General features: G+C 54.8%; 1 protein-coding gene across 1 annotated transcript in view; it reads left to right on the top strand.

Annotated features, from left to right (window-relative positions):
- QSOX1 (quiescin sulfhydryl oxidase 1) overlaps positions 1-27,473 on the top strand; it is a 39,131-nt gene extending 11,658 nt beyond the window's left edge. The window contains 13 exon segments of the mRNA XM_082422941.1: positions 6,267-6,312; positions 6,866-6,968; positions 9,285-9,375; positions 12,043-12,188; positions 13,816-13,950; positions 16,238-16,367; positions 19,696-19,818; positions 20,609-20,756; positions 24,335-24,514; positions 26,560-26,756; positions 26,760-27,046; positions 27,048-27,114; positions 27,118-27,473. Of these exon segments, the coding sequence (XP_082279067.1) occupies positions 6,267-6,312; positions 6,866-6,968; positions 9,285-9,375; positions 12,043-12,188; positions 13,816-13,950; positions 16,238-16,367; positions 19,696-19,818; positions 20,609-20,756; positions 24,335-24,514; positions 26,560-26,756; positions 26,760-27,046; positions 27,048-27,114; positions 27,118-27,351 (1,887 nt within the window). The 3' untranslated portion in view covers positions 27,352-27,473.
- The last annotated feature ends 227 nt before the right edge of the window (positions 27,474-27,700 follow it).

The raw sequence follows: 27,700 nt of genomic DNA, 5'->3' as shown, positions 1-27,700 counted from the left end.
ACATTTACAGTGAGATCCAGAAGTTGGTTTGTATCTGTTATCCCTAAAACAATTGTTTCATAAAACGCTATTCTTAGTAAGTGCAGTACACGCTATTTTCTGTTCTATGTATTTTTTAAAAAGTACTGGCTGTGATTCACTAACTTGATTTTACAACTTAACCACTAGATTACTTCTAGTGTTTGGAAAACACGACTCAGATTCCAGATCTCCAGAGATTCTGGCCAATTGAGAGCCTGGTGTGCGTGTGGGCAGCGTGGCTGGACTCCCTGGGAAGCAGTACACCCTAGAGGTGGGCCTGGCTGCCAGCAGGCCAGAGAGACGGCCCTGTACCTCTGTCTGCCATCCCCTGGGGACTGGAGCCTGTCCTCGCTCCCACCCATCAAGGCTGAGAGCTCTAAGATGAGGACATGTGTTGAACAGGGGGAGGAGAGAGTGTCACTGGTGTGACAGGGACAGGCCCGTACAAGAGTATGGCCACGCCCAGTAACGTGTGTCACTGTCCCTTTCCTCTGCCTCCTGCGCCTTGTCACCGTGAGCAAACAGTGAGCTTCTACCAGCCCAGCCTGTTTAGCAAACAACTGGCCCTGCAAGGCTGGCCAGGTGTGTCAGGGCCCTATCAAACTGGAGCCGGTGCCCATCTGGAAGAGAACAGAGGGGAGGGAGGGAGAGGTAGCTTCAAGCTGGTTTTGGCTGGAGCTTGGGGACCTAGAGGCTGGAACCTCAGGGGTAGAGGCTTTGCCAGTGGGCTGCAGGAGTGCCCCTCAGTGGGTAATGGAATAGGACCCTTTTGTAACCAAAGGCCTGGCTGGGATCAAGATTACAGGAAGCAGCAGCATTGGGTGGGAGAGGACAGAAGTCTTCCCTTTGCAAGATTCTGAGGAGATAATTGACACGAGTTCAAATCCTGGCTCCCCTGCTTACTGTGACTCGGGAAGTCACTTAATGCCCTAGCCGCTGGCCTCAGTTTCTTTGTCTGAAAAATGGGATGATAATATCTACCTAATAGGATTGTTGCCAAGTATGAAATGAGGTCTTACGTGTGAGAGTGCCGAGACACTGTGGTATTAGCCGAAGTTCCATAAATGTTAGTTGTCTTCCTTCCTGTTGCCCTGTGGGCTCGTGCTAGCCCCTCTGTGATACCCCATTTGAGGCAGTCCATCCATCAACAGCTGTTGAGTGACTGTTTGCTCGGGGCACAGCACTGTGCTCATCATCGTGGAGAAGCCAGACCTGTAAGGCATGGCCAGAAACATAGGCGAGGCCGGCCAGAGAGGAAGGCGCTGCGCACAAGGGCACTCAGAGCTCCCAGCTAGTTGACAGGCAGGGAGTGATGTGTACACGGTGAACGCTGGGGGAGTTTGCCTGGGGTCACTGAGTTCCTTCCTTCCCACATCAGAGAGGACTTCATGGGGGAGGAGGAGTTCCCGGAGGACGGAGACTTCTGAGTGGATGGAGTTTGGCTGGGAGAGAGGAGGAATGCGGGCAGGATATGAGAGCAGAGGATGTGGGTGGAGCCCTGTGGGGAGTTGAGAAGGCTGGTCTGGCTGGAGCAGAGGCTCTTGTGCGGGGCTGAGGCAGGACCCCAGAAGGAGGGAGCCCAGGGATGGCAAGTCCTGAATTCAAGGCTGGGAGTGGGGAGTACCGTCTGGGCTGTTACTTTATGTGGCTCTTGTGAGATGTCAGGGAGGGGGACAGGACTCAGAGAAACATCTCCTGCCTCTCTCTGGAAAAAGGAGATAGGCCCCCCTCTCAGCAGTCACCTGCCCTCTGCCAGGTCTCTCCTCCACTGACGGTCCACAAGGTAGAACGGTTAAGCTTGTGCGTCCTCGCAGGCTCACTGTAAGGTATTTGGAGGTCACTCTCCTTAAAACTTGTTTTGAAAGCTTGGATTCAGTGCCATTGATGGTCGCCACTGCAAAGCGTGCTTTCTGTTTAGCCTTATTTGGCCCCCAGGAAGGCAGTTGCTCCTGGATAGGTTGGTAAAGACCTGCCCAGTGCCATCTGGTCACCTGCCTTTGGGGAGACAGGGAGGATTCCAGGGGCTCCACATTTGGGGAGGGCAGAAGCTCCTGTGTCAAGTGTTGAGAGGAAAGGGACTGGGTGCTGACTGCTTCTGGAGGAAAGGAGACTCCCTGCTGGAGTCTTAATTGCCTGTTTCCAAGGAGTGGTGGCCCTTTCCCTTGGGTAGGGCACACGCCTCCAACAGCTGACTTAATAAGCATGCAGATTAATAAGAGGACAAAAATGTGCCCTGACTCGATTTTAATGTGATTTTTGCTCGAGCTTCCAAGCTGATCAAAGGGTAGAGATTCTCTGTTCAACTGAACAGATGTCCTTTGAGTGTTTCCATGTCCTAGACACTGTGCCAGGTACTGTGGGGCTTGCAGAGGTGAATAAGCTATAGTCCTGCCCTCCCAGGTGGGAGGTGGGTGGGTGGGAAGTTCGGGTTCAAGCCCATCGTAGCTGAAATGTAGGGAATGGGGGCGGGGCAGTGGGAGGTAAGTGTGGGTGGAGGCAGATCCTGGAAGGACTCAAACGCTCTGAGTTTGGACATTATTCCTTGGCAGTAGGGAGTCATGGAAGGGCTTTGAGGAAGAGGGACATGATCAGACCAGAATTGTCCCTTAGAAACCCAAACAAAGTGGCAGTGAGGGTGATGGCTCCATCATTTGAAAAGATGGAGCATATGACCATTTCTGAGGGCATGAGGTGGGGACAGGTAGAGACAGTTGTAGTGGTCCAGGAAGTAGGTGGTAGGCCCTGGTCTCAAGGACTGTAGAAGAGGTATCACAAAGGTCAAGTTCACAGACCACAGGCGTTGTGGGAGAGGGAGATGCTGGTCTGGGTGATGGGGAGGAGGACGATCACTGGGTGAGATAAGGAACATGGGTGGAGAAACAGGTTGTGGGAGGGGTGACTCAGTCTTGGAGAGTGTGTGTGTATTGAGGGAGGGGTGCCCTGACACCTGGAAGAAACAGAAGTTAAGACAGGTGAGGACCTGAGACAGGGTTCAGGTCACAAACCATTTGGACAAGGTAGATGACATCAGCAAGGGAGACAAACAATGGGTTGGTTTGTCCATTCACCCGTTTATTCACTCATTCATTCAAAAGCGTAGCTTGAGCCCCTCGTTTGTGACAGAGCCTCCCAGGGCTTTTTAAACAGAAGAGTGCCATGATCCGACGCATGGCTGGAGGAGAAACTGGGGCCAGGAGATGGCACAGGAGAGGAGTCCAGAGCAAGGCTGGGACAAGGGCGAGGGGAAGGCTGTGAAGGTGGCCTTGAAGGCCTGGGCAGTGTCAGAAACACCAAGGGAGGGTGGTGACATGAAGGCAAAGAAGGAGAGTGTCAGGAAGATGTGGCACAAAAAAAACCCTGGCCAAGGGGGGAGAAACGGGCAGTGATAGCATCAGATACTGCAGAGAGAGCAGGAAGGGCCGGAAGGTCATTGGACCAGCCAAAGAGAAGGTCAGCTGAGCTTTCCTGGAGTGGTCCCAGCTGAGTGGTGGGGGCATGGGCCACAGCCAGCTTCGCGGGAAGGAAGAGGACTGAGGGCAGACACTGTTTTGAGAAATTTGGTGGCACCGGGAAATGGGACATGCAGCAACTGCAGAAGCCTCTATTTCCATCCTCCATCCCTTCGTGTCCTTTTTTTTTTTTTTTTTTTAACTTTAGATTAGGAGGAGGATCTGAACCTGTTTGCAGGCATAGAGAAGGAGCTGGTAGACAAGGGGAAAGATGAAAGAGAGATTAATTGATAGGAAAAAGTTCCTCTAGAGTGTGAGGTATGGGAACCAGCCCTCAGGTGGTGACATTGTTCTGGAAGGTGGCTGGGAAGCTTCTGGGGACAGAAGGGAAGGCTGCGTGACTGAAGTAACTGGAGAGAGGAGGGGGCCTTCCCTGTAGCCCTGCACCTCATGGAGGAGGGGAGCTCTTGGAATTCCTGCACTCCCCTATTGCAGGCTCCTGTCTGACTCCCCACTGCCCATGGCTGGGGCCTTCAGAAGGCTCAGCTGGGGTCTGGGGAGGCTGCCCTTTGATGGAAGTAATGCCAGCCCCTTTTTAAAAAAATTATTTATTTATTTATTTAATTTATTTATTTTTGGCTGTGTTGGGTCTTCGTTTCTGTGCGAGGGCTTTCTCTAGTTGCGGCAAGTGGGGGCCACTCTTCATCGCGGTGCGCGGGCCTCTCACTATCGCGGCCTCTCTTGTTGCGGAGCACAGGCTCCAGATGCGCAGGCTCAGTAGTTGTGGCTCACGGGCCTAGTTGCTCCGCGGCATGTGGGATCTTCCCAGACCAGGGCTTGAACCCGTGTCCCCTGCATTGGCAGGCAGACTCTCAACCGCTGCGCCACCAGGGAAGCCCCCAGCCCCTTTTCATAAGGCACCTGCTCAGATCTTGGAGACCTGATGGTTAAAGAAGAGTCCACCACACTACTTTACAGTAACTGACAATAACAACTGTAACCATGGAGAGCCACATGGCTTAAGGCGTCAAGATGTCAGTCATGTTTTTATGCCTATGGAAGCAAGTTGGAGTCTATTCTGTCTGTACAAGGGTGCCGTCACTGTGAATAACTGCAGCTGGGTTATTATTTGTGAGCAAACCAAACCCCAAATAGGTGTGTCTTTTATTTTGTTCCTGAGAAACAGTGTCAGCCCATAAATGCCTTAACATGCTTTATCTACTTGATTTCATGTCACAGTCCTAGAAAACTGTGCTCGTTTTTACAAGCATAAGGATAGCATATAATTTTATTAATTCAAAATGTATTCAGTGACTGCGAAGAATACTATTATGAATATATGTGGCATGTGTCAGTGGCTGGTTTTCACCCAGAATAAAAGTTTATATTAATGCTCTAAGTAGAGAGAGAATAAAACAAGGTCCAGGTGAAGTCAGCAGGAGCGGGAGAAGGTTGCAGGTGGGGAGAGATGGACGGCTTCTCTGCATCTTTGTCGTTCATGTGGGAGAGGGGGGCAGGTGGCCTCCAGATTTCAGTTTTCTGCCTACAAGTGGCTAGAACTGACAGATCTAGCTGATCAATGTTTCCTAGTGTTTCAAAGGAACAAGGGAAGGGGCTGATGACGATATAGTTACAATGTTAACATTTATTGATTTCTTACTGTGTGCACCAGGTACGGTGCTAAGCACTTTGGATGTATTGTCATTGAATCCTCGCAGCAATTCTCCAAGGTAGATGGTGTCGTCCTCATCTTAAAGATGAGAAGGTTCAGAGAGGTTAATAGAGTGCCCAAGGTCACACAGCAAGAGCATAGCAGAGCCAGGCCTTGAGCCCAGGTCCGGTAGACCTGAGGGCCTGCACTCAGCCACCAGCTTGGGATAAGGCCGAGCAGCCGTGCTACTCGGCAGAGGCCCGAGGTGGCTACAAGTAGCCCCGAGGTTAGGGACCTCAAGAAGAGGCCTCTTCCCAGACTGCAGGCTCTTCCCCGGGCAGTTAAGTGGCCATCTGTCAGGACAGCTGAACTCTGTTACCTTCTGAGCCCAGGAGAGCACAAGCCAGAGTTCTGGCAGCTCTCCCACCGCTTAGACAGGAGCTCAAGTTCTAAGGAGTTGTCCTCTGTTCTCTCTGTCCTCTCTCCCAAGGAGGCAACAGACTGGGCCTGGGTGTCATGCACGTGGGGAGAGAGTTAAACTGGCCTGTCTGTAATAAGGCTTGTTTCCTCAGGGGCTGAAGCCCACCCCTCAGTAGAACCAAACTGGTGACCCCTCCCTTCTGGAGTGTCTGCTGAGCCAGGCTGGGAGTCCTCGTGGCCAGAGACACAAGCCTCGCTGCCTCTTTCCAAGATAAGGAACCAGGACAGATCGCCTCAGAGAGCAGCTAACGTTTTCCAGGGTGTGCGTGGGGGGTATGAAGTGACTTCACTTTATCTTTTCGGATGGGTCTGCATCACTTGTTTATAGAGCAACTACTTTCTAGTCCCTACGTGCCGGGTCCCGGTGCTTCGTAGAGACAGAACCCCCTCAGCCAAGTGTCCGAGCTGCAGCTTCCCGGAGTGCTCCAGAGCTGTGAGGGCAGGGATCAGGTGCAGGACACCAGGGAGAGGAGCCAGGGTCCCGCTCCAAGAGCAGAGACCTCCTGCTCTCATTTTACAGATGAAGAAACTGAGGCTCACAGAAGTCAAGTCGTTTCCCCAAAGTCACCCCGTTTAGTAAGCGGCTGGGTCTCAAACACAGACCCACCTGGCGCGGGTGCTGTGCTCTCAGCTCCGCTGACTCTTTTCTGTGTGTTTGCTTCCAGTTCTTTAAGGCCTATTCCAAGACCGGCTCAGGAGCTACACTGTCAGGTGGGTGTCCCAGCTCGCGGGGTCTCATTGGCGCTGTCAGCGTCTTTCTCCCCCTCTTTCGCCTGGGCTTCTACTGGGGTGAAGAGAGCCCAGCAAGGTCTGCAGGGTGAGGAGGTCCCCAGTGAAAGCCAAATTTGTGTTTTCCTGGAAGTGTCGTTCCCAGCCAGCCTGGAAGATGCCTTTGGGAAAACAAGGCTGAAGAAGCCCTTCCATTTGGGCCCATCTGGGAAGCGGGGAGGGTCCCATGTTCCCAGAATAGCCCTTCGTGTCAAAGTAGGGTTGACATCCAGAGGGGCAGCCAGATAGCGTGGGGAGGGCCCTCGGGGCCCAGGTCTGAGGGACTCTCTCCTGCCCTGAGGGATGGGTCCCCCTGCCATGCTTAGGACCACAGGGGTGGGGTGCACCACCCCCCCATACAGAGAGGGATGAGATGCGCTCTGTTTTGCTCAGCTCGTGCCCTGGGCCCTTTGCTTCCATGAGGCAAGCTGACAAGGGCACTGGGATTCATTCTCCTCTCTTCACGCCCCTTGCCTGTGTCCATCTTCATTTACAGCGGCTGGTGCTGATGTGCGGGCGCTGCGGGAGAGGCTCATTGACGCCCTGGAGTCCCATAGTGACACGTGGCCCTCCGCCTGTCCCCCACTGAAGCCTGCCAGGTATTTGGGGCTGGGGCAGGCCCAGGGCAGTGTGGCAGGATGGCAGGCCGGGGACCGGGCTGCTTCTTCCTGTTGCCTGAGCGGTGGACACTCCAGTGGACCGGAGCCCAGAGCTGTCTGGAGCAGCTGGTGGAGGGCTTCCCATTGCTGGAGGTCCTACCCGAGGAGCCCTGACTTCCTGGGGCTGACAGGGATGCAACGGCCCATCCCACCCGGTGGGAAGGAAAAGACGGGCGGGGTTCTCCAGGTCATACCTGCTGCTACTTCTCAGAACCTGGAATGTCGGAGGGATGCAGCTGGATTTCACATGATCTAACCCAGGGAGGGTCCCTGAGAGGGTGGGCGTGGGGAGGAAAAAGGGAGACCAGATGCCGTTTAGAGGAAAGGGGATGGGGGACTGAGAAGCACAAAGCCCTGTAAAATGAAGGTGCTCATTTCCTGAGCCATGGCTGTGACTGGGGGATGGGGAGGTGACTCTGCTCCCTGGGCTGCAGAGCGTCAGGTGGCTGGTGTCCCATATCTACCTGCCAGGCAGCCTTCCAGGATCGCCTCTAATCTAGGAAATCAGGATAACGAGGTGCATGGCGTCTCACTCTAACTCTCCCGCAGAGGGAAACAGGTAGATTGAAAACACGAGGTGTCCTGCCCTTCTGGACGAGAACTCCGGATAGGAGAAAGCCCACCTTAAGGGGCCGAGAAGGAGCAAATCCAAGTACCAGCTGGGGCTGCTAGAGGGAGCCCAGCCACAGAACACAGTGAAGGTTCCAGATGCTGAGAAGGCCTCAGGAGGCAAACACTGGGGCTTCAGCGCCCACCCTAAGTCTGCTGGTGTCTGGAAAGCTGAGGCCCTGCTGAGGGACTGTGTTTCCAAGTGTCAGTTGGTGTTGAATCCAACTCACAATGATTCTTTTATCATCTTCCCCAATTCTCCATCCTCCCAGAGGGCCTCATGGAGCCCCTGGACTGAGTATATGGTCTTGGTTTGGGGTTCCACAGCCAGACCCCATCTCTCCAGGAAACTCCTCGCTCCTTCTTCCATTTCTCAATGATCGTGTCTCTGCCTCTCTCTCTTTCTTACACCCACCCTCCCTCATGGTGCCTTTTCAGCCCAGAAGATCTCAAAAGCAACCAGCCAGGTAAACCTGCCAGCCTCTCTCAAAGTGATCCTTCTAGAGAGCTTTAGGGAGGAGTTGGGGACCTGTGGTGGAAGGTGGGCTGCCTCTTCCAGAAGTGTGAGTGGGAATGGATGGGATGGGGGCGAGTTACATGGTCAGCCGCCTGTGGGCTCGCTCTTCTGCCAGCCTTGGGGAGGTCTGGGGAAGTTGCCTGAGAGGCCACCTGCTACCACCCCAGGGGCTGTCAGTGACCATCCGCCCACTGGGGTACACTCTGGCCCCCACCTCTCTGGCATGGCGTTTGTACTGTTGCTGGGCTGGGCTCCATTGGCCCCATGTTGCGCCTTCTGTTTGGAGGAAACCACTGCCACATCGTTGGATCTGGAGGAGGGAAATAGGTCATCAGGTTGGGGACAAAAGTAGATGCTGTTGTCTCCTGTTACATGGCTGATGATGTTCTGCTTTTAATTGAAATAAGGGAACAAATCATTTTTGTATCATGCAATTGTTTTCTACTGAAACTCTGCGTTTTTAAAACAGCTTGTATCTTAATTCTTTGATTTGGGGGGAATAATAAGATTTGCCTTCTTATTAATTTCCACCTTTGTCCTGGGGCCCTAGTTTCCTCGTCTTAAAATAAGGAGGTTAAAATCTTAAAATAAGATTAGATAGCTTCTAAGATCTCCTGTACCCAGGACTTTCTGATTCTTTAGTTCCTTTTGTATGCCTGCCCCAGGAGTAGACGAAGCACATCTCCCAGTTGGTAGTGACTTAGCACAGATCAAGGCTTGTGTCTGATGGGTAGTAAACACCAGCTTCTCAGGGGACCAATAAAAACTGCCCCCTAAGCCTGGGCCTTACCCAGAGCATAGAAACACCTGGACTCAAAGCGTGCCTCGCCTGGTCTCTTCCTCAGAATGCCCGTACGCACTCCTGACTCTGAAAAAACAACCCAAATAGGTGGGTGAAGTGAAGAACCAGGTTTCGGTAATAGGCAGAGAGAGTCTTTTGAGACTCAAGGTTTGGTTTACTCCCACTGGAGGGCTGGCATGGAGAGACTTCCTCGAAGTCTTGTGTGCAAACAGAGAAGGAGGTGTGTCTGGCCGCACTCACGGTACTGGGTCAGCCACGTCTGCTGTCGCCGGCAGTTTTGCTTTCTTCCCACCACAGAGAGAGTGACTGCCAGCGTTGTCTATTGCAGGCTGGAGGAGATTACTGGATTCTTTGCAAGAAACGATGAAGACTACCTGGCGCTGATCTTTGAAAGGGAAGGCTCCTACCTGGGTAGAGAGGTGAGCTGCCTGCAGGGTCCCACAGCTCCTGCATAGCCCCTGGGAGAGAGCCAAGAGCAGGGCTGTTCCTGTGCACTTCTTAGCCCAGCACTGGCCTGACCCCTGCTGGGGGAAACGGGAAGTGTAGGAGCTGGACCTTTCTGTTTAAAGCCTTTACGTCCGCTTGGATCTTCCTCGTGGAAACTGAGAATGATAACACCTGCTATTTATTGAGCATTGCACTAGACTGTTGACACACGTAGTTGCTGATCTTTCTAATTAACGAAGATGGTCAAATAACAGGTCGAAGATCACACAGCCAGTGAATTGGTAGAGCAGGACTTCAAACCAGGTCTGTCTGCCTCCAAAGCTTGTGTTATTTCCACACTACCCCCCAAAGAATTGGAGTTAAAAATCTGGGGGGGAGGGAACATCAGAGAGCCTCTAGTCCCTCTTGAGGAAATGGGGTCCCTTCCCAGGTGAAGCAGATAACAGAATCAGGCGAGTTGGAATCTCCACTCCATCACTTATGTGCTGTGTCTGTGATCATGTTACTCAACTTTCTTGAGCTTCGTTTCCCTGCCTTTGAAGTGGTGACAGTTACCTTTTTTCAGAGTATGGTTGGGAACATCAAGTGAGGCGGTTTAGAGGAAGAACCTGGATGAGTAACTGGCACAGAGTACGTGCTTTATAAAGGTCCATCCCCGGCCTGATGCAGAGAGTCTGGCGTTCCACTGCTGCCTCATGGACTTTGCAGGCCACTGGGCTTTTCCCAGATGCAGAGGTGGGACGGGCCGGTGCCTGGGAGAAGTTCCAAGGCAGTGCAAGGAGACAGAGAGAGAGGGGATGAAATTAAACACCACTGTTGACTCTGAATGGTTTTCCTCCTGGAACTCACGAAGCACAGTTGAGCTCTCCGAGCTGTCTCCAGACCTCTCAGCCCCGAGAGGGGAAGCATGGAGGTGGGATGGGCAGGGAGCTTTGCTGAAGGACTGCCTGACCCTTCTGGTCCCATTCCAGGCCTGGGGTCATGCCTGTACAGGTGACTGATAAATGTTCATTGGAATCAGCTCTTCCTCCTACGCTCCCCCATTCCGCTAGTAACCAAGGGCAGTGGTCCCGTGTCCATGCAGAGGTGCCCAGGGATGGTTAGTTTGAGAGGCAGGAGGGCACAGTGGCCAAGAGCCCCAGCTCTGGAGGCAGATCACCCTGGGATTTACAGCCCAGCTCAGGCGCTTGCTACATATGTGACCTGATCACATGATTTCACTGCTGAGCTTCGGTTTTTGCGTCTACTGTACGATAGGAGTTTTATTTTTTAAAGAAATACTTACGTACATAACTACTAGTCATTGTTAGAAGCACTTTTATAAAATTAACCCATTCAGTCCTCTTAACAGCCCTTGGAGGTGGGTATTGTTATTACAATTTTGCAAGTAAGGAAGTTGAGTCAGGGAGAGGTTTAGTCTGAGGGGGCAGGATTTAAACCCAAGCAGCCATGGTATACTGCACCACCTGGCTTGGTCTCCTAGTAATTGTTCCTATTTCATAGTGAGTATTATTTTGAAGATTAAATGAAGCAATCTATATACAGAACATAATACCTATTCAATAAATATTACCTAACAGTATATTTCTCCTTCTTAATTCTTTCTAAAAATAAAATCGTCACGTCTAAGTATGTTTTTCCAATTTGGAATATAGACAGAAAGTCTTACAAATATCAGAACAAAACTGAAACCACTTTTTTTTTCTTCCAAATATCAGATACATACATTTTTTTAATTTATTTTTTTTATTGGGGTATAGTTGCTTTACAACGTTGTGTTAGTTTCTGCTGTACAGCGAAGTGAATCAGCTGTATGTATACATATATCCCCTCTTTTTTGGATTTCCTTCCCATTTAGGTCACCACAGAGCACTGAGTAGAGTTCCCTGTGCTATACAGTAGGTTCTCATTAGTTATCTATTTTATACATATTAGGGTATATATGTCAGTCCCAATCTCTCAGTTCATCCCACCCTCCCCTTCCCCCACTTGGTGTCCATATGTTTATTCTCTACATCTGTGTCTCTATTTCTGCCTTGCAAACAGGTTCATCTGCACCATTTTTCTAGATTCCACATATATACATTAATATACAACATTTGTTTTTCTCTTTCTGACTTACTTCACTCTGTATGACAGTCTCTAGGTCCATCCACGTCTCTACAACTAACCCAATTTCGTTCCTTTTTCTGGCTGAGTAATATTCCATTGTGTATATGTACCACATCTTCTTTATCCATTTGTCTGTCAATGGGCATGTAGGTTGCTTCCATGACCTGGCTATTGTAAGTAGTGCTGCAGTGAACATTGGGGTGCATGTGTGCTTTTGAATTTTGGAAACCACATCTTTTTATGCCTTTTACAAATTGTTCTCATTGGAAAGAAAATTACATCAAATTGGAACTGTCCTCAAAGATTCAAGATGTGTGGTCCGCACCGTTCCCGAGCAGGCAGCGTTTGCACTCCTTACAGCGGGGCAGACGTGGTTGGCGGCAGGAGAGTCTCACTCGTCACGATAGTCTACTCTTGGAAAGGTTTCGAGTCTGGCTAGAGCACAGCTGCCACCCAGGTGCCTGCCCAGGCCTTCCCTCTGTCCAGTGGCTTGGCCTACCCCTGCAAGTGTCTCACTGTCTCTGCAGGTGACTCTGGACATGTCCCAGCGCCGGGGCATAGTGGTGCGCAGGGTCCTGAACACAGATCATGACGTGGTGAACGAGTTTGGTGTCACCGACTTCCCATCGTGCTACCTGCTGTTTCGGAATGGCTCTTTCTTCCGGGTCCCCATGTGAGTGTCTCTCTGCCCCCTCTCTCCCCGCTCCCTGTGCTCCTCCTTTCTCCTGCCTCGAGAGGCTGCAAGCCTTTCACAGGGGCTGACAGGTTCTTTCTCCTGTGAGTCTTCTGAGGAGTCCGTGGGCACCCTCTGCAGGAGAAGCAGATCTCTGCCTATGGTGGGTGGGGTGGTGGGCATGCTACAGCCAGGAGTCCGGGCCCAGAACGCTGCCCCCAGCTCAGTAGTTCAGCCTCAGGTCCCCGGCGCACTCAGCACCCAGCGTTGGCGCTTCTGCCCCATCCCCACCGCGGCCCTGGCCCTATTCCCCATCCTCCTCTCTTCACAGACAGACTCGTTGGCAGTCTGCAGGCCTGGCAAGCACTCAGATACGCCTGACCCTCCCTCCCTTTGGTTTTCTAATTGCAGAAAAGTTCATTAGGAGCCAGACAATAGCCGGTTCCGAAATGCCAAGAGAGAACAATCAGGCCAGCCGTAGCCCCTCTGTCAGGCTCCCGCCGCTGAATGGCGCCAGATGGTGCCTCGGTGCCCTCCCTGGGCAGATGATTGATGTCCACCCGGCCCTGCAGGCAGGAGTGCGAGGGCCAGGGAGACCAAGGCTGGCCTGAGATGTCCAGTGAACCGCTCCTCAGGGCCATTAGTGCCATCCTGCACCAGGGCTGGGCAGCGCGGCCACCCGCCCTCACCCGGCCCCAGTCACCTGGCAGCACTGGGCCAGGCCTCGTCAGAGAGCGCCGTCGGGGGGTGGGGGGGGGGAGGCAGCACGATGGCCGCGGGGACAGGGAGGGGCAGGAAGTGCCAGTCCTGGTGGGGAGCGGAGGCATTGTTTCCTCTCTCGGAGTTGGTGGAGGGGAAAATTGTTTGTGACGACGCTGCTTCTGAGCCATCTGCTTGTCAGTAAACATTGGGCCGGGACAGTGGAGTGGAAAGCAGTGCTTCCCGGTGCCAGGTCCCCTGGGGTGTCCCATCACGCTGCTGGTCTTCACATCCCTCCCTCCAGGGGCCTTGACCAGGAGACGCCGCCTGCCCTTGAGGACTCCTCTTTGTGAGACGAGAGAGAGAAATCAAAAGGATTGTCAGAATTTTCGTGGTTTGGGGTCGTTGCTGCTATTTTTTAAAAATCATGTATCAAACTCCCTTGACCTCCTTGGGGAGTAATGTCACCTCTGGTACCTTGGAGCAAGCTTGTGAGCTTCCCTGAGGCCACGTGCCACTTTGTAGCTTTGGTCTCTGGGGAGGGTCGTCAAACCCACCATCTGGTCAGTGGCCAGAAAGAGCACTGTCCCCAGAGGGCCCTCCTCCTCCCTAAGGTGCCCTGTCTCCCCACCTCTCCGAGGCAGGTTGAGGAATTCACGGGCCCAGCCGCTTTTCCAGGTGGGATTTTGACTTAAGACTGGTGTCAGAGAGGCTTTCCACAGCGTGAGCAGTGAATAGAAAGGTTAACGTGAGGCAGGGGTGCCCCAATTTTTACCTCACTGAGGATAAGACCGAACCAGGTTCAAGTATTTCTGAATAAACATTCCTGCCAGGTGAGCCACCCGCCTCCTCTCCTGCCGTGAGTTAGCTCTGGGGTTTTGTTCCTCCATGCTCACTGCCTCTCCCCCACGGTTCCCTTCCCTCACAGGCTTATGGAATCCAGGTTCTTCTACACCAAGTACCTGCGGAGGTTCTCCAGGGACACCAGCGAGGCTGTCCCCACCACAGCTGCGCGGAACACCTCTAGCACCATAGCCCCTACCATGTGGAAAGTTGCAGATCCGTAAGGCCACGCCTGGTCCTCCTCATCCCTTCCCTTCCCCACCCTCTCTTCTAATCACAGACACCCCCCTTCCTTCCACACTCTGTTCCTTGTCACAAGCTTGGCATGTGTCATCCTGAGCCCAGACCCCCCGAGGGCTGGCCTTGGCCTATGGGGGCCCCCGGCCGCTGGCCGTGCACAGGAGAGTCTTAAATATGCAGAGGCGGCAGCGTCTGCTGACTGTATTCTTCATGATGGAACGCATACTTTCCGATGCCCACATTCCTTAAGCTTAACTCTATTCAAGACCAAGTAGAATCAGCTTGGAAGGATAATCTGCAGCCTCCAAAACAACTTCCCACCCAAGCATTTATTGCTTCAGCACAGATTTTTGAGTTCCTGCTATGTGCTAGGCACCATAAATACCGATTGTGCAGGGCAGATGCAAGCCCTGCCCAGAGTTTACAGTCCCTTCACAGCATCCCTTCTAGGAAGGCACTCGACCTCACTTGAATGCCTCTGGTGTCAGGGAGCTCACTACTTTTCAAGATAGCCAGTGTCATTGTGCACAGTTGTAAGCACGAGGTAACTGTTCTCTCTGAGGCTCCTTGGCTCTGCCCTGGTGGTAGAATTTCTGCTTGTTGGGCAGGGAGATGGGGCCGTAGACCTCTTGCTCTGGCCCCCAGCATGGTACCACGTGGAAATGGCTGACCAGGAAGCTCAGAGCTGAGTCCAGAGGGCGGCTTCCACAAGGGGGCTGCACGAGAGAACTGGGGGCAGGGTCACTGGATTTCGGGAAGGATTTTGCATCCCAACATGAGAGACTCTAAGGGTGGAAAGTGCTAGTGGAGAGGTTTTTAGTAAATCAGGTGGGAAGGAAAGAGAAAGTAAGAGGTGGGAATGTTCATTATAATCATTCAAATTATGATTATTCAGATCATTCAAATTGCTATTATGGCTGACACTTCTAGTCTTATGTGCCAGACTGTGCTGGGCACTTGCGTCCATTATCTCCTTTAGTCAGGGGGCCACTCCTTGAGGCAGAACACAGGAACGGAGAGGTAAACCGAGGCCCCAGGACACGGAAGTGGAGCAGAGGGAGGGGACTTTGGCACGAGGGTAAAGCGCAGGTGCCCACAGTGCTCACCCCGTCAGCTGACCTTGTTGGCTTCCCACCACCTCAGGAGGCAGGTGGGGCAGGAGTCCATTTTACAGGTGAGATCACTGAGGCCGGAGAGGCGGGTTGAGTTGCCCAAGCTCCCAGAGCTAGCCCACCATAGAAGGAGGCAAGAATCTAGGGGTCAGGAGGCAGGGGTAGAGAAGCAGCCCTTCCCTCAGGACCCTGAGCCCAGATCCCACGAGAGCGTGATGGGCACGGGGTGAGCAGCCAGCTTGGAGCCTGCAGCCCTTCCCCCAGGGCTGGGGTCAGCCCGAGAGGTGCGAGATGGAGCCCTAATGCCCAGGGTCTGGCAGCTGCAAGGACGTCAGCCAAAATAAATGTAAACCCCACTTCCCCTTCTCCCCAACCCCATTCTCAGCCTTGGCGGGCAGCCAAACCCTTGGTCTTTCAAAGAGCACCCAGCTTCTCGAGCCATGTTGTGTGGGTGCACCCCTGTTGGTCTGCTTGTCTGTCCCTAGGGATCTCTGTTCAGAACAGAGAATGAAGCTCAACCTTCCACTAGTGGCCTGGCAAAAACACCTTTAGTGAGCGATGGGAGAGGCTGGCCCGGGACCTGCAGAGGGGGAACCCTGCTCTGTGCCAGGAGCTGCTGAGAGTTTTACACTTGTGCTTTTGTTTAATCCTCTCAGCAACCTACCTGTGAGCAAGTTATTACTATCCCCATCTTACAGATAAGGAATTGAGGCTCAGAGAAGTTAAGTAATTCGCCCAAGGTCACACAGGTAGTTACTGGCAGAGCCAAGTGCTAACTTATTTATTTTATTTTATTTTATTTTTGCTGAAGTATAGTCGATTTACAGTGCTGTGCCAATCTCTGCTGCACAGCAGAGTGACTCAGTTATACACAGACAGACATTCTTTTGCATTATGGTCTGTCACAGGATATTGAATATAGTTCCGTCTGCTATGCAGTAGGACCTTGTTGTTTATCCATCCTATGTATAATAGTTTGCATCTTTTAACCCCAAACTCCCAGTCCTTCCCCCCCAACCCCAAGTGCTAACTCACAGGACTCTGTGACCATCAGTAGTGCCCCCTCTTCTCTCCCTCTGGCCCTGGGTGCTCCTCCCCAGCCCCTGCCCCGTGGTTAATACCCTTTTCTCTCTCTGGCTCCCTCTGGGTCCTCAGCTCCAAGATCTACATGGCTGACCTGGAATCCGCACTGCACTACATCCTCCGGGTAGAAGTGGCCAAGTTCTCTGTCATGGAGGGGCAGCGCCTGGTGGCCCTGAAAAAGTTCATGTCGGTGCTGGCCCAGGTGCGCGGGGCCCCGCCCTCCCTTGTCCGGCAGCCCCACACCACACGGGATCAGTGCGCATCCCTGAAGCAGGCGCCGGGCCAGCCCCTCCCTCAGGAGCTCGTGGTCGGGCTGGACACCTGGACCCGCGGCTGTCCCAGTCTACCATGGGCGGCTACCCTGCGGTCTGCGCCCTCCTCCCGTCAGCCCCGTACCACCAGCGACAAGCCCCTTCCCCAGCCCCGCCCTGTGCAGGGGGGTGGGGGGGGACGCAGGGCCTGATGCCCTGGGGCTATTCCCAGCCAGCTCTGCCTGCCCGAGTCCTCCACCTCAGGCCGAGCCTGGAGCGTGGCCTCTCCCTCCCTGCCGTGGTCACTGGGAAAGCAGGGCCCGTGGACCCCAGTGAAGGAAAGAAGGCTTTTCCGGATCTCCTCTTTTCCCTCCCAGACTGTGGCCGAAGTCTGACGCAGCTCCCTGGCCTTAGCCGTGCGCCTTCCTTATTCCTTCGTAGTTTCCTGCCAGCATGGCTACTCCTCGAAGTGTAGCTCCTACTTCCTGAGGACCTGATGTGTGTCAGGCATTTAATCCTCTTAATCTCGCCGCAGGGTGGCAAGTGCTACCCCCATTTAAGAAGTACAGGTCGCTCAGGTGATGTGCCTTAGGCCTCCTGTTAGGTGATGTCGTGGCCAGGATTTGAACTGGGGTCCCAGCTTCAGAGCCTGTGCCCTTTTCTCTGCCGCGCTCCTTGCTCGCCTCTGAAGGTGAGATGCGGGCTGCCTCTTCCCTCTGCACCTGCCGCCTCCTCCCTCCCCGCATCCTTCTCTGCGGCTGCAGGTCCACCGCCAGTGCTGCCCTACTTACGTCCCGAGGCTCTGGCTGCCGAGGACTTGCTGAGTCAGATGCGGGCTCCGGTCCCCCTCAGAGGCTGACTGCTGACTCAGCCACCCTCGGCCCCCCGGGAGCCAGGTCTGAGCCCCTCCTTCTGGCGCAGGTCTGCGGGCCGCTGGGACTACCTCTGGGGGTGGTCTCCTCACCAGTCCTGGCCTTCTGGTCCCCGTGGCTTAGTGACGGGCATCTGTGGTCACACCGAGGACCCTGTGAGATGGCAAGTGCTTGTCACAGTGCTGTTCCCATCTAAGGCAAGACAGCTTTCAGCCCCTCTCAGATGTTCCACGCGGACTGGGCCCCTGTTCTTCCAGGGCCCCAGTCTGATAATAGAGCCTTTCCTCAGAGGCTCTGTGAGCCGCTTGGTCCTCAAGTTGCTGAGGCCCAGGGTGGCTGGCCCAGAGAATCAGAGGGGAAAAGTCCTCGAGTAGTTCTGTGTGCTGTCTTCCTGCCTGACACATGAGGCGGGGCCCCAGGAAGCAGAGAGGGGGTCCCTTACCCCCCCTCCCCCAGTCCAATCCACTCTGAAGAACTCATCCCAGGGGAATTGTTTATTGTGTGCTGCTTGCATCTCTCAGCTGGACTCAAAGCTGGTTTGGGTTTGGCTCCCAGTGGGACTGTTGCAGCCAGTGTGAGGGAAAAGAATGAGACCCAGGAAATGCCTGAGCGGGGCAGAGGCTTAAGCAGCACCCTCTCAGTGGTGCCCGCCGAGCTTCTGCCCTCAGCAATGCTGGAACTGAGTTTGGAGTGAAGGAGTCCTCCCTGCCAGAAGCCAGGGCCCTCAGAGAGGAAAGTGGAGGCTGGGGGGCACGGGCTCAGGGGCATCTGCTGTGCGCACAGCCCCTGGAGACTGCGGAGTATTCTGGCCCTACCCTTGCCTGGGTAGCTTTATCCTGAGTAGCAGTAATAGTAGCAGCTACCGTTTCTTGAGCTCTGACAAGGTGTCAGACTCTGCAAGGTACTCCTTTGTGTTTTAGCTTATCTGCATTTCTCAGAACGGACTCCACGGGGTGGGTACTAGCATTATCCCATCACGGAGAGGGGAATGGAGGCCCAGAGGGGTAAAGCACCTTGTCCAAGGTCCTCCAGCCAGTGAGTGGCTGAGCTGAGATTTGCGCCTACGTCTCATCTAACCCACACCCTTATGCACTACGTGCGTGGAGCACTGAAAGTCTGAGTGAACAGCGCTCACTCTGCCAGCTCAGCCTTAGGGACCTGTCAGCTGTGAGTATGGCCAGTCGGGAGGCACTGCCCTGCGGCCCAGCCCGGGATCTCCCTGCTCCCTCACGGAAGCGGCTGGCAGGACTGGCCACTGGGTGGCGTGTGGTCACCAGGGTTTCCCTGCTCCCGGCGCAGGGTGACTCCCTGTTGTCCAGAGCCCCTTAATTCATCCTTCCTCCTGACACCGTGGCCTTAGAGGGCGTCATCCTTCCAAATCAGGACGATGGGTGAAGGTCAGTGAGAAACGCTGACTTGAAGCTGTAAATTTGTGTCGAGAGCCCAGAGGCCCGTGTGAGCTGACCAAGAGGGAGCGTGTCAAAGCACAGGATTCTTTCCAGCCACTTCTCCTGCCGGGGGACAGTGTCCAGCCTGGAGATAAGAATACGCCATGACTTTCTCAGAGGACTGGGTCCCTTGGCAGGTTTTTCTGTTTAGGGATCATTCCTGTCTCCAGCACCCTTCTTCTCACCAATGTTTTTCTTTGCTGTTTTTCCTCTTGAGTTTCTCTGTGTTGCCCTCTCGACCTGCCTCTTCGTGGTTTATCTGACCTGCTCTGCTACTGCAGCCCTCTCTCTCCCTCCTTCCCCCACCCTGGGTGTGTTCGTGCCTGTGCACACACAGGCATCCATCCTCCTCCCTGGAGTCCTTGTGGTTTTAAAGTGCTGATACTAATCCGATTTGAGTTGACTTATTGTCAGAGTGGCTTTTCATGCTCCTCAGAGACTGTTGGGAGTTCCCATCAAGATTTGGATCTCGGCTCAAGCCCCTGCACTGCCTTGTCCCCATTGGCAGCCCTTGGAATACAAATGAAAGGCCATTTGCCAGCCTCGCCCAGCTGGTCAGTTAGCGAGTCAGCTGCTCTATCAGAAGATGAGCTGAACAGAGGCCCGTGTGGCCCAGGGGTCCCAGCAGCCCTGGGCAGCGACACAGGAAGGTGCTCAGCCTTCCTCCCAGTGAGCGTGTGCTCGGGTCAGAACTGGAGCCTGCAGCCTGGAGAGGGGGCGGCCTTGAGGGCCTGGTCCCACTGAGCGCCTCTGCCCACCCCTCCCCCTCGCCTTCGCAGGTGCCCCAGAGCAAAGGTAGTGAGGAGCCCACATGTGGGTGTTAGGCAGGATGTTTTCCTGGTGGTCTTGGAACATTCTAAAAAACTGCCTCGGCCCACTTCAGCCTGGCCCCCGGCCTTCCCCAGGACTGCGGAACACTGGGGGAATTCTTTCTCACTCTCCCCTTATCGCTCCCATAGCACTTCCCTGGCCAGCCCTCGGTCCAGAACTTCCTGCATTCCATGAATGACTGGCTCAAGAAGCAGCAGAGAAAGAAAATTCCCTACGGTTTCTTTAAAGCTGCCCTGGACAGCAGGAAGGAGGTGAGTGTGGGAGGGCTAAGGAGGATCTCCACCTCATGCTCTGATATCTATGGGAGTGGAAGGGCTTCGCCCTGTCACTTCTGACCTCTTTCACCGACCTGCACGCAGGAGGGAGGCAGTGATCGTGGTCGGGTCCTTCCATTAGGAGCGAGTAAACTGCTGTTTATTGAACTCTCTCTGTACAGACCTCACTTAATCCCCACAGCATGAGTGGAAGGCAGGTATTATCCCCATTTAGCAGATGAAGAAACAGAGGTCAAGTCAGTTGTCTAAGATCATACAGCCAGTAGGTGGTTGGGCTGGGATTTAGAACCAGTTGTGAGACCCCGGTGGTGAGAGAGCTTTTAATTCCAGCCCTCTGCTGCTTCCCAGCATGCTGTGCTCCTCAGCACCGGTTCTGTCCAGGGGCAGCTTTCTGGGCTCCCGCTCTCACCACTGTTTGCAAAGGTGGGCACGTCAGCCAGGAGAGGTGCAGAACCTCACAGACGTGTGGGGTGTCAAAGCTTGACGGGACCTTAGAGATGACCCCCCTCGTTCTACAGAGGAGAGGCTAAGGCTAGAGTAACGATGTGACCTGGTCTGTGTCACGGGCCCTCAGACCTCCTGCTCCTTTGATGGGTGTCGCCAGTGGAAGGGAAATGCCACCTTCAAGATGATAAACTGAGAAAGGGACCACTTGTTCTGGGGCTCCGTGCTGACCTGGAGTCTTCTGCAAGTTGCTCTCGCCACTTCCCACGCCAGCTCCTTTTTCTTCTCCACATATGCATTCGTGCTCGTATGTGTCCCTTAGGGCGCTGTGATTGCCGACAAGGTGAACTGGGTAGGCTGCCAAGGGAGTCAGCCGCATTTCCGCGGCTTTCCCTGCTCCCTGTGGGTCCTCTTCCACTTCCTGACCGTGGAGGCATCTCGGCAACACGTGGAGCACTCGCGAGAAACAGGTGAGTCTGGGCCTGTGCACCCCTTGTGCCTCCGCTGGCTCCCTGCTGCAGGCCTGAATGTAGGGGAGTCCGCGTTTGCAGCTTGGAACCAGAGCGGGGAGGGCCCGGAGTAGCCACTCAGTCCTGCCCGCTGCCCCCGAGGTGGTGCCCCACAAACCGGCGTGAGGCTGCTCCCTGGCTTTCTTGTAGCCATAAGCCTGATTTATTTTTAGTCTTCACGAGAGAGTTCTGGTTCTATTTTTTATACTCCCATAAAGAAAAGAACTATGTCTATTTCACGATTTATGCGGCTGATACCGTAGACTCTGAACCATTTTACTGCACTTCCCACTGAAAAATCATTTTCTAGGGGAACCTGGGGAAGTACTTCTCCCCCTTTGCCCTGTTTCATCCCCAAACCGTGCAGCTGCTCTCCACGACCCACACTGCCCCACAGCCACACACAGCCCCTGAACGGGTGGGCATCTAGCTCACTGAGGGGCCAGGCTGACGCCAGGCCCTGGCCCAGCCTGGAGGATACAAAGGAGGAAGAGGCAGTCCCTGCTCCCAGTGGACCGTGAGACAGGTGGGCTCAGGGCTGCCGTGCAGCCTGCCAGGGCCCAGGGGGAGAGCAGGATGTGCGGGTGGAAGAGAGGGAACGCTCCACGCCATCGGGAAGGGCGGGAGGAGGTAAGTGAGGGGGAATGATGGACAGGAGTCCCCGACAGAGGAGACGGCCTGCGCGGAGGCAGAGGGAACCGGGGGAGCTCCCGGGCGTGCGGACAGCCAGCCAGCCTGTCAGCCCGGATTTACAGAGCGTCTCCAAAGAGCCGGGCCCTGCTCTAGGGGTGGGGTACAGCAGTGCATGCAGCGAGACGTCCCTGCCTCAAGGGGACAGTAGTCCAGTGGCAGGAGACAGACAGTAAACACACAGATCATCAGGTGTGATGGTGAGTCGGTGAAGAAGACAGAGCCAGGCAGTGGGGGAGAGGGGCTGGGGAGGGGATGCTGTGTTTAGACAGGGTGTCTGGCTGGGGGAGGCTTCTCGGAGGAGGGGCCCCTGTGCTGAGACCTGATTGGTGAGAGGGAAGCATCGGTGGGACATCTGGGATGAGAGCCTCCCGGGCTGTCTGCTCAAGCTGCCATAACAAGGTGCTACACACTGGGTGGCTTAAACAACAGGAACGTATCTTCTTACAGTTCTGGAGGCTGGAAGTCCATGATGAAGACGTTGGCAGGGTTGGTCCTGCTGAGGCCTCTCCTTGGTTTTGTAGATGGCCATCTTCTCCCTGGGTCTTCCCATGGTCCTCAGTGGGTGTGTTCCTGGCTGCGTCCAATTTCCTCTTCTTACAAGGACACCAGTCATATTGGATTAGGATGTACCCCAGTGACGTCATTCTCACTTAATCACCTCTTTAAAGACGCTGTGTCCAAATACAGTCACATTCTGAAGGATTCAGGGTTAGGACTTCCAACATAAGAATTTTAGAGGACACAGTTCAGCCCATAACACAGGTCAAGGACTAGTAAGTGCAGGGAACAAGTCTGGTGTGTGTGCAGCACCAAAAGGAGGCCAGTGTGGCAGAGCCTGGGAGTGGGGGAAGCAGGAGAGGAGGTGGGCACTTGGAGGTCCTGGTGAGGGAGGGAGGTAGATTTCAGTCTCTGCATTATGAGAATCTACTAGGGACCTTAAGCAGGGGAGTGATGCACAGATCGGTGCTTTAGAGCGATTACTGGGTGGAGGGTGGGCTACAGCAGGGCAAGGGGGAGGCAGAGCAGCCAATTAGGAAGTTGTGGAACTTGTCCAGGAGAGGTGGTGGTGGCCTAGACTAGAGTTGTAGGTGTGCACGTGGAAGAAGAGGTGGGCAGGTTTGGGAATATTTTAAAGGTAGAGCTGATAGGACTCAGTGACGGATTGGGTGAAGACTATGCAGGATCAAGGACTTTGGTCGGACCGTGGACTTGTTGGGCCTGAACGTCAGGTAGATGACGGTCCTATGAGCCGAGAAATGGGAAGGCTCAGGGCAGGGAGGGAGTAGATGGGGGAGGGTACACTTAGTGGTCTGTGCCTATTGGATCTCTGAATGGAGATGTAGACAGTTGAGTCTGCAGTTCTGGGGGGAGGTCCAGGATAGAGATACAAATCTTGTCGTCATTAGCATATAGACGGCAGTTAAGGACTGGAGGAGCCCATTAATGGGTGGGCAGAGAAGAGTGCTGAGGCCTGAGCTCTGGGGCATTCAGCATCCAGACCTCTGCTAGGGAAGCAGGGGCCAACAAAGGAGACTAAGAAGGAGTGGCCATTGCAATTTCAAGAGGTCCCCCAACCTAAAGAGTTTCAAGAGCAAGGACATAGCCGCGTGGGGAGGTGGGGTGAGGCGAGGACCTCGCTGGCAAGAGCTGTTTCAGTGGATTAGTGGAGAGAAAGGCCTGGTTGGGTTGGGCTGAAGAGAGAAGAGCCGGGAAGAAGTTGGAGGTAATGGGGGAGTGATTGGGGTGTGACTGGGGTCAGAGAAGGAGTTTCTTCCTTGTAGTTCTTTTTTCTTGTCGGAAGGAGCCCATACAAGGGAGAAATTGATGATGCCATAACACAAGAAAATATTCCCAGGAGTGAAATCTTGGAGGAGGCTAGAAGGGTGAGGTCCAGAGCATGAGGCAGGCGGAGGAGGCGAGGATAGCTGCAGGGCAGGTGGTGAGTGGGTGACAGGGGTGGAGGCAGGAGCTGAGGGGGCTGAGGAGGTGAGAGGCAAGGCACAGCTTGGCGTGGGCACTGACGTTGCCAGAACTGAGGGCACGGGCAGTGGTGGTAAGTGGGACAGAGAGCAGGGTGCTGAAGTCCCAGTGCATGGAGGGGTCAGACTCGGAGATGGAGCTTTTAAAGGGCTGGGGGTTTCGCAGCAGGAAGGAGAGAGAGTTTGGAAGCAACCAGCAGCAGGGTGATTACTTCCACCTTCCTGAGTGTGGAAGACAGAGGGGTTTAAGGGGGGCGGGTTTGGGGGAGCAGTGGTATCTTCAGGGAGGAGCCCGTGTCAGAGCAAGAAGAGGTGGGGGGTATTCAGGGCCTGTGCTGTTGCCAGGCCAGAGAGCCCAGTGGGAGGAAGTGAGGAGGCCGGGGAGAAATGGAGACAAATTAGGGAGCGTTCAGGGCCAGATCGGGATGGGCTCTGGATGCAGCACGGCACGATGGGGAGCGAGTTGGAACAGGAAGCCTAAAGCAGGAGGGGCAGAGTAGGGGCCCACGGGGTGGGTGATGGGCACGCTGGCCCCTGCCTTCCTCTCCAGCCACGTCTCTAAGAGCCTGAGTGTCCTGACAATGCGTTTGGACTTTATCCTGAGTGTCCGTAAGTGATGAGGGCCTGGATAAGAGGCAGACAGGGGAGACTGAAGTTTACGAGTTTGGGAGGAGATGGGGTCAACTCTAACATGACCCCTGGGAGGTGAAGTGGACAGGGAGACCTGGGCCCCTCACCAGGTGGGCTGGGGTGTGTGTTCCCCGTGCAGAGGCGACCGCGGTGGGCCTGTGATGGGAACGGTCGTGTGGCCAGCAGGGGCAGGCAGCCGGAAGGGCCCCTGTGACTGGAGTCTCCTCTCCCCTGTAGCCAAGGCCCAGGAGGTCCTCCAGGCCATCCGGGGCTACGTTCGCTTCTTCTTTGGCTGCCGAGACTGCGCTGGCCACTTTGAGCAGATGGCCACTGCCTCCATGCACCGGGTGGGGAGTCTGAACAGCGCCGTGCTCTGGTTCTGGTCTAGCCACAACAAGGTCAACGCTCGCCTCACAGGTAAGGAAGGGCTGCCTCCAAGGCTGGAGTCACCTGCAGAGGGAGGATGAGGCGGGGGAGCTTTGGAGTCTGGGACCAGAGGCAGGAAACGGGACCTTCATTGTCCTCTAGGTTACACCCCGTGTTTCACGGTGCTTCTCAGCACCCAGAGCCCTTTCACATGCTCTACCAGCCCTGCTGATGTACGTCAGTATCATTAGACCTATTCTCTAGATGAGGAAACTCAGGCTTTGGCACCGTGAGACCCTGGTCTTCCGGTGCCATTGCTCACTCTCTCGCCCACACCAGGGCCCCTCCCTCTGGCCTGTTGGGGTCCCTTTCCTGCCTCGCATGTCCTACTTTCAGGCTCTTGGCCCCTTACTCAAACCAACAGAGAGGATAGAGCTGGGCCTCTCCCCGCCCTGGGAGGGGTATAACGATAAAATGTACTTGAAGAGAAAATCCTGGTCCTTCCTAGAGAAACCAGGGACCGATTCTCACCGGGGAGGCCTTGTCTTCTGAATATACCTCGTTTACAGTGTTTTCTATTCCCCGTGCACAGGAGTCAGATGGGTCCAACAGGCAAAAGCATTAAACTCCAGGGGTGACCAGAAGCTGGTGGCTGGGGAGGGAGCCACCTGTGGACGGAGCCTGGGCTTGTCTGTGGGGAGAGAGGAAGTGCATTTGGCTGGGACAGACCTCCCAGGAGCGGGAGGTGGGGGGTGAGGCCTGGGGCGGGGCCAAGGTCAAAGGAGCCCCTGGAGCAGGTGGCTGTGCAGGCGGCTGCACTTGGTCTGCGTCTCCTGGGACCTCCTGGTGGACTTCAACAGAAGACACGTGCCCCTCTCTCCTCCCACCCCCGCTTCTCTCCCTGCCCCTGCCCCGCCCCTGCCACCAAATGCTCATTTGACCCTCCAGCCTCATGACCTGCAGGCTCCTGGCTTCTCTGGGGGCCCAGCTGCTGCTGGAGGGCCAGGAGCCCATGCCTCTCCCTGAGAGGAAGGCCGAAAGGAAGGCAGTGTCCTACTCTCTCTGGCGCAGGGCGGGGGGGTCCTTTCAGATCAACTAGTAACAATAATGAGCAGGTGCAAATGGAGTGCCCACTTTGCAAGGCCTGATCACTATCACTTCTCACTGGACCCTTGGAATCTCCATGTTGCTCCCTCCCCAAAATAATCCTTCTGATTTTTACATCACTTAACTGCTGCTGCTGCTGCTTCATTCTGGCCAGCAACTTTTTTTTCCTATTAAACCCTTTAGGGGAGGTGCCTCCTCCAAGAGAGATGGGCTGATTGCCATTCCCCAGGTGACACTGGAAGAGGGACCGGTGGCAGGCCCTCGGGCTCAGCCTGGGGCTCTGCCCACAGTGCTAGCCCTGCTTGGGGTCCCAGTAGCCTGGTGGGAAGGGCAACTTCCTGACTCTCTCCCGAGTGTCCTTTTCCCCATCCAGGCCCCTAGGCCTCCCCACACCCCACCCCTTGGGGCCCACCTGAGGAAGAAATTCCACTAACTCCTACCTACCCCAGAGGGCCGCAGGGTGTAAAGGAGAATGCCTCATAACTACCATGTGCCTTGAACTCTTGCTTTAAAAACATTTTCCCTTTGATTACAAAAAGAATGTATCTTCACTTGCATAAAACCTGGGAAATTTTAGAAAAATGCAAAGAAGATACATACTAGTGGACCAACCAAAGTCTGCAAGACAGATCATTCTGAGTCTTCTTGCCCTTTCTCATGTCTGGTCCAGGGGTACAAACCAGCAGTGAAGTTGACAAAGAGAGACGGTGGGTTAACACGGGGAAGTGACTGGAAGGGCAGCTGTGGAGTTCTGGGGGCGGGGGAGGGTGGGAACGTCCTCTCCCAGCGAGGCACCAGTGTTGGGCTCTGCGGTGGGCCAGGCCCTGTGCTAGGTCTTTCACCTGCTGTCTCTCGTGCCCATTCTTTCCCAGGGCAGCAGTGCCCTCTTTTTGCAGATGAGGGAGCTGGCATTCTGAATGGAAGAATGCGGTCTGGGCTTCCGGGTGGCCAGTGTGTCACAGGCAGCCTGTGTGTGCTTCCCTCCCCAGGTGCCCCCAGCGAGGACCCCCAGTTCCCCAAGGTGCAGTGGCCGCCCCGTGAGCTCTGTTCCGCCTGCCACAGAGAACTCCAGGGTGCGCCCGTGTGGGACCTGGACGACATCCTCAACTTCTTGAAGACCCACTTCTCCCCGAGCAACATCGTCCTAGACCTTCCTTCAGTAGACCTGGGCCCCCGGAGGGGTGCATAGAGGATGGCAGTCCCCCCAAGGCAGGTGGAGCTGGAGCTGGCGACCAGAAATTTTACTCTGGGCCCTGAGAAGGCTGAGATCATGGTGGGCCCAGGGACAATGTCTCCTGGAACCACCATCCCAGATGTTCCAGCAGAGGGACCTGGGGCAAGTCACCCCCAGGAGACGCAGGCTGGCCTTAGCATGGCCAGAGATGAGCCAGACCAGGAAGCTCCTGAGCACATAGCGGGGCTTCACAGGGATAAGTTGGAGCAGCCAAAAGGGCGGCAACGCTTGAGCAGGCGAGACAGGAGCCATGTTGTTGGCTGAATTCCTGGCTGGGAAGAACCTCCCCAGAGGCCCTTCAGAGCTGAGGTGAGTGGGCCGCAGCTCCAAGCAGCTGGCCGGCATCCCTGACGGGGAGCCAGAGGCCGGGGCCAGGCAGCGCTGGAGCCAGTGGCTGCAGGTGCTGGAAGGGAACTTCTCCCACCTGGACATCAGCCTCTGTGTGAGGCTCTCCTCCCTGTCCTTCATGGGCCTGCTGGCTGTGTACACCTACTTCTGGGCCAGGATGAGGGCCCTGAAGGGCTATGCCAGCCACCCCGCAGCCTGAACCGTCCAACTTGGGAGGGGGCAGGATAGGGAGCTGCCATCCATGGGCTCTTCCAGCCCCCTGCACCCCGCCCTTCCTGCCTTGTTCCTTGTCCAGGAAAACCAGTTGCTGCAGCAAACCTCCCTGGGGCTTCTGGAAAGGGATGTTCCACAGACAGGAAGACATGCACAGGGTCCAGGTTCATCTGCCAGCACAGGGGGAGGACAGCCTTGGGCATTGGGGTTGGGCGACTCCGTCCTGGGCCTCTCAGCACCGAATTCCTCTTTTTCAGCTTCTTTGAAGTCCTGCCTCATTCTTCTTGAAGCTTCAATGATTCCCGCTTGGTGTTGGCCCTAAACTGGGGCAAGTG

Source organism: Balaenoptera physalus, assembly GCF_965194825.1.
Source record: "Balaenoptera physalus genome assembly, chromosome: 1".
NCBI lineage: Eukaryota > Metazoa > Chordata > Mammalia > Artiodactyla > Balaenopteridae > Balaenoptera > Balaenoptera physalus.
This window is presented reverse-complemented; position numbering and strand designations above follow the sequence as displayed.